This window comes from Phragmites australis, chromosome 23 (genome assembly GCF_958298935.1).
Source record: "Phragmites australis chromosome 23, lpPhrAust1.1, whole genome shotgun sequence".
In the NCBI taxonomy this organism is placed as follows: Eukaryota; Viridiplantae; Streptophyta; class Magnoliopsida; order Poales; family Poaceae; genus Phragmites; species Phragmites australis.
This window is the reverse complement of record NC_084943.1, coordinates 8,665,859-8,672,100: the sequence shown is the minus strand read 5'-3', so window position 1 is coordinate 8,672,100 and position 6,242 is coordinate 8,665,859. Positions and strand designations below refer to the sequence as shown.

Below are 6,242 nucleotides of genomic sequence, written 5' to 3'. Positions count from 1 at the left end.
GCTTGCTTTCAGTCCAGCCGCAACATTCATCCATAAACAACAATCGCGAAACAAGTAATTAAGTATGCATCCTCTATTAGTGGTGGATAATATATCAAGGTCAAGAAAAGCACATACGCTGGTCTCAACTAATTTACAGGAACATAAGGAACAGCACAGAGATTAATTTGTATACAGAAGTATCCACCTCCATATGGTGCTAGAGTGTCCGTTTTTATGGTTTGATGAGCATGGTGAAAAAAAGGTAAGCAATTATAAAATCTGCAATTAGTTGAGTAATTTTAATGTGCCAAACAACAACAATAAACGACTTCTACTAAATTGCTTCAAAAGTACAAAAACTATATACTGCCAAGGTACATAACATATATGGCATTTGTTCCATAATCACCTTGTCATATATATCTGATGAGGTCCTTTTATAAGCTATTAACATGTTTTTTTTTTCAGTTGGGCGTTCCAACCTACATACTACAGCACACCTAAAATCAAGTTTAAGATCCTGAATTAAACTAAAAGAGCAAATGAAATAAATCCATTACAAAATGTTTAGCAGAGGACATTTTTCATCTACCACACAACTGACTCACATTGATACTATTTTTTGTGGAACTTGCATTTTGTATTAGCAAAGAAAACCAAATGCATGCCTGCACCAGCACGCAAATAGTAAATCATCGAACAACTACAGACATAGAACCATAGTGGAGATAGCCTAGCAAGAGCTTGTACAGCTTGTGGCTGGCTACATCCCTACAGTTTACAGGGAAGGTAAAAAAAGAGAGTGCTTACCTACCACACAATTGAATGTTGTATATACTATGTGCCTATGTGGCAAAACTTGCATTCTTCCTAACGACCCTCACCCATGCAATAGTAAATCATAAAACAGCTATACAAGACAGAACCATAGCCTAGCCAGAAGAATTTGTATAGCCCTTGCTGGTTAAATCCCTACAATTTATTGGAAAGGGGAAGCATCACAGATTCACAATGATGAACCGACAAGGAACAGGAGAAGATTGCCACGATACACAATAAGCAGTAGACGCTGACTGGTGCAGTTCACGGCTGCATGCACCACCCCTAACTCTGCAAAAACAAAACACAACAAAAGGCAGAATCAACAAACAGCAGGATGATGAATATAGTTGAAACATTGAAGCTGTTAGCAGCACTGCTCCTAACATGTGACAACAATTAACCTGTTATCATAGTAGAGTTACTCTATCATTTTATCAAACAGATGGTATGCAGTAAGCAGGAAGATCAAAAGGTACAGTACGAAAACAGGGAAATCTTTAATCTCACTTAACAGGAAGATTGTGAGCAGTTTTCAGCAATGGCAGCACATGACCGTCAGATTTCATCGTACGGTATCTAGTTAAGTGGATATAAAACTATGATAACAGATAGCGAATAGACTTGCAAATCAGGATTCACCTTAAAATAGCCAAACTGAAACCAATATGATGATATCTCCTTTTCTTTACTAATACTTCGATAATGGAGTTGTCTGACAGCAAAAGATAAGCAATCCAACTTGAGACATGTACCGGATCGCACTAGTATGTAGTCCATACTTGGAAAAGGAAAAAAAGATAGAACATACAATGTTGGCATAGCATACGAATAAATTAGAACATGCTACTTAGGTCACACATATGAATCATGGATAATAACAAGAACGGTGGGTATTACACATCAAAGAATCCATAACAGAAAGCAGAGAATGAAAGCACATGCGGAAGGGATTTCTGTGATGTTCTAGATTCAAGTAGCTTCTCGGGATTATTTTCAACAGCATTCCTATTATCTGTGACATCAAGAAATTGATCATTCCTGTTCTGATAACTCTTGCCACAACATGGCAAATGCTCTTTACATCTGATTTTGGCTGTGGCAAAAAACATTCACAATAAAGCAGACTCAGATGTAAATATCACTCATCATCATCGCCGGTTTTCTGCTTCTTCCACTTGTAAGCAGCTTCTAGGATCTTAAGGTTTGGTGCTAGAGCAACTTCGTCTGGGAAAATGTAGTCAATATACTCCTCATACCTAAAGGGTTAAGCAAATGTTATGTCAGTACAAATGTTTCCATAGTTCCAGAAAACAAAGGAAAAAAGATAAGGCAACAGATTTGCACTTGCTATTTCTTCCTGATTTAAAATTTAATGGATACTGATTAATGAATAACATAGCTATGCATGCAGATGAAGTGCAAAAGAATGAACTGAGTAAAGAGCATACGCTATAGTGGAGCCATCTTCTGTAGGAATTGGTCTCTTCCGCTTGACTTTTCTTGGTGCCTTCTTCTGCACTAAACTAATATCGCCATGATCACCAAAGCTCACCTCCTTGTTAAGCCATTCTTCAAGAAGCATAGCTCTTTCCTCCTTCAACTCTGGGGCACTGGTTCTAAAGTAGTCAAATGCCCTTTCAAAGACAGCTGATCATCATAATACAAGGATGCTAAATTTATTCCACAATGAATCACTAAATGCAAAAATATATCTGCTTGCACAATATATTTAGTTACCTCTACATTTCCGGACCCGCTCCATCTTCTGCTCCTGATAACCAACTTCATTATTTTTTTCCTCGCTTTCACTATCTTCACCACCCAAGCCAGCTGAGGCCTCAAACTCAGCATAACTGATCCATACCTTCAAATGCTTTGTTCTATCAAGCAGTCTTTCGTATAGTTCCCTTGTTCTCTCAAACTCACTTTCATCAATTTCAAACTGCAAGTACTCCTGTGAGTTGAAAGGCAGGACATTAATTTGTAAGCATCCATAAAAAATAAAAATAAAAAATCTTAACAAATTTAAAAGGAAAGTACGACTGGAAGTAAAAGGCACTAAATGAATTAGTAAACATCGTATAGTTTTTTTCTTTATCCATGATTTTCAGGATGTCTCAAATGTCACAGTAATAAGGATCCATGCTGCATCAAGTAGATTACTAGATATGCAAAAGTTTTTAAATAACACCTAATAAAAATCATACATTTCAAGCTAAATCCTACAATGTCCCATTTCCTTTTTATAAAATGAGGTAGAAAAGTCCACGAGCATACAACAACACAGGTGTTTCCAGTTCCTTTCACTACAAACTGACCTAGCATTTTGCAATGATATTATATATGTGAATAGTAAAGCTACTGAAAATTCACGAGAACTCAGCAAGATCGCACCTAAACTTACATAAAAGGGAAATTAACTACAACCTTTCTGAGCAAGCATGCAAAAGGTTAGAAAATGCAGCTACCACATCCAACACTTTGTAACCATGAAGACTAAAGTATGAAAAGACAGTGATATGGCAAACCAACACTATTGTCTTTCAGTAGTTCAGAAATTAGTTCTGATAGCATAGGTTCTTAAGAAGCACTGATGAAAATTTTTATAAATTATGAACACCTCATGATGTCTAGTAAAAAATATAATACAAAAGGAAGAAAAGTTGCCCCAAGAAAAAAACAACAAATAGGATTCAGATTTGGGAACAGTAAAAATGAAACATAAAAAAGTAGTGTGCCCATTTTATCTTGACACGCAACTAATATTAGGATGTGTGCAGTTCACCATCATTTGATACTTAGGAATGAACTTGGCCAATTAATATCTTACAAAGCTTTTCATGTCTAAAAAATTGAGATGATCAGATCCAACGCTTTTCCTGCTCACACGGTTGGACACAACTACAATACTACAAAATGATAGATGTGTTGGATGTGTCAAATTTGGGATACAAGTCTACAACGATGTTGGGCAATGATCAAACAGCCCAATGAACTGTACACATTTGTGATTATTCGTCTCCTTATGGGAAGAGCATACAGAACAGGGACTAAAAAAATACAGGGACACACTAACAAATACGAGTGTGCAAAAAGAATGTTTCTGCAGGGTTGAATAGTGCCACGAGCATTCAGCCAAAAAAGAATAGGTAAATTTGCAAACAACTTAGCAATTCATGGATACGTACAACAAAATATTTATATCCAATGAATGGTGCCTAAGGCACCTAATGAGCAATAAATAGTTCACTAGAAAATGGATTCCAATTATTTCGTAACTAAGACTACACTAATAGATTATTTAGTAGAACATCATTTACACTCAATCAATTGTTTAGGAACAATAATAAACATATGAATCTACTATACACCACTCCAGACCATGGAATGTGATAAGGTAACAGGCCAACAGGAAGGGCACATACCTTCCACAGAACCTCTGGCGTATCAAGGGCTGGCTGCGCAATAGCAAGTTCGTATATTGATCAAGCACGATCAGTCTCACTAAGGTTTTTCTCCAATTCAGCATACTTCCACCAGGCATAACAGTTTGCTGGGGACCATTCGATGTACTTCTCATAAAGAGTCCTACAGCGATCAAAGTTGCCCAGATACAGCTCGATCTCAATGTATTTCTTAAATATCTTGCTCTTTGGGGCCATTCCAATTGCATTTCCAAGAATCTGTTGTGCAGCCTTTAGATTTCTCTGCCTTATCTCAAACTGGCCTGCCATGAGCCACATCTTTGCGAACGTGAATTTCTTGTGTGGAATTAACTTCAGGCATTCCTTGTAAACCTCCCTGGTCCGTTCTATGTCTTGTGCATCAAGTTCCTCACATAACGCATAGTTAATCCAGAGGTATATGTACCTCTGCCAATATCGCTTCTCCTCTGCAGGGGGCACATTGGCGATGGCCCTCTCGTACACCTCCCTGGTCCTCTCCTTATTCCCAACATTCTCCTCCAGCCTGATATAATCAAACCATGAGTCATAATTTAGTGGGTTCTTCCTCACCTCGTCCTCGTACTGAAATCTCCTCTTGCCCACAATGGCATCCTCAATCCCCTCACGGTCACCAAATTGCTTCTCAAATGCCAGAAACTTCCTGTAGAGTTCCTCAGCCCGACCCTTGGGCACCCTGTCCAGCGCATACTTGTATATTGCTCGTGCGCGCTCGACCTCCCGGCTCCTCTCCTCAAATTCTGCAAATGCCACAAACAGCACCTCTGCATCCTCATCATCTGCAAGCAGGTCGGCTGCACGCTCATACACTCGTCATGCCCGCTCTACTTCACCACGCTTCATCTCAAACTTAGCGTAGCGGATGAAGGTGTTCGGCCGCGGGTGCTCAGCCACAAACCGCTCATAGATAGCCCTGGCACGCTCAACCTCACCATACCGCAGCTCAAACTTAATGTAAGAGTTCCACCCGGCTGTGTCGGGCCGCCATGCCATCCAGCGCTCAAACACCTGGCGCGCATTGGCAACTGCGCCAAGCAGCTCCTCCATGTGGATGTACTTGTACCAGAGCTGGTCCACCCGGGGGAGGAGCGACACAGCACGGTCCCAGATGTTCCTGGCGTGGTTGACAAACCGGTTGCGCATCTCGAACTCGGCATACTTGAGCCAGAGCGTGTGGTCCCGATGGGCGACGTCCAGCGCGCGCTCGTAGACGGACCGTGCGCGCGCGAAATCGCGCTGCTGCTCCTCCCATCGCGCGTACTTGACCCACGCCGAGACGCTCCATCGCACGCGGCGGATGACGTCCTCGAATTCCTTCCGCTTGCGGAGGCGGTACTCGGAGAGCTCGTTGGAGTCGGTGATCTTCTGCTTCGGCGGGCGAATCTCAGGCTCCTGCCGCTCCCGGGCCTCGCGGAGGATCTGCTCGGCCGTGATCTGGATCGGCGCGGGGGTCTTGTTCTTGACCCGCGTGGTGCGGGGCAGCTTCACCTCGGTGTCGCGCTTTGTGAGGAAGCCAAGGCTGGGGTCGGTGGCGGACGGCGCCTTCGCGGGGTCTCCGCCGCCGCCGCCGCCACGTGTAGTAAGCGCCATGGCCGGTGTTAGGGTCAGGGTTTGGGTTTTTCGGAGGGGGGCGAGAAGGGGAGAGCGATGGGATTTGCCTCCGATTTGGGCCTACAAGAAGTTTTGAGGTGGCCGTGCAGGCCAGTTGATTCGGGCCGTCCAGTGAACCGTGATGCAACTAGGGATGCTTATTTTGTTCGGACGATTCTACGATTTTAATACTTAATAATTTATCTTATTTCTTATATATTATTATTACATCGATGACATATAAGTTTAAATCTCATATATTATCCTCATAATAGACGGTATATTAGAAATTAGATAGTTATTCGGTGGTGTATTGTGAATTTATCTTTTTTTTAACTCAAAACCCATGCGAACGGTGTCTTCGGACCCTGTTAATTCTCACGT

At 41.7% G+C, this 6,242-nt stretch overlaps 2 protein-coding genes across 2 annotated transcripts; both read right to left on the bottom strand.

Moving 5' to 3' along the window:
• Positions 1-1,633: 1,633 nt before the first annotated feature.
• On the bottom strand, positions 1,634-5,986 carry LOC133906174 (uncharacterized). The gene is made up of 4 exons (XM_062347981.1): positions 4,230-5,986; positions 2,542-2,758; positions 2,253-2,451; positions 1,634-2,060 (listed from the first exon to the last, which is right to left on the bottom strand). The coding sequence occupies exon 1, from the start codon at positions 5,856-5,858 to the stop codon at positions 5,082-5,084; it is 777 nt and encodes a 258-aa protein (XP_062203965.1). The 5' UTR covers positions 5,859-5,986; the 3' UTR covers positions 1,634-2,060; positions 2,253-2,451; positions 2,542-2,758; positions 4,230-5,081.
• Positions 1,943-5,074, bottom strand: LOC133905968 (uncharacterized). Its single transcript, XM_062347788.1, has 7 exons — positions 5,031-5,074; positions 4,366-4,944; positions 4,230-4,262; positions 3,232-3,235; positions 2,542-2,758; positions 2,253-2,451; positions 1,943-2,060 (listed from the first exon to the last, which is right to left on the bottom strand). The coding sequence occupies exons 1-7, from the start codon at positions 5,072-5,074 to the stop codon at positions 1,943-1,945; spliced, it is 1,194 nt and encodes a 397-aa protein (XP_062203772.1).
• Positions 5,987-6,242: the final 256 nt, after the last annotated feature.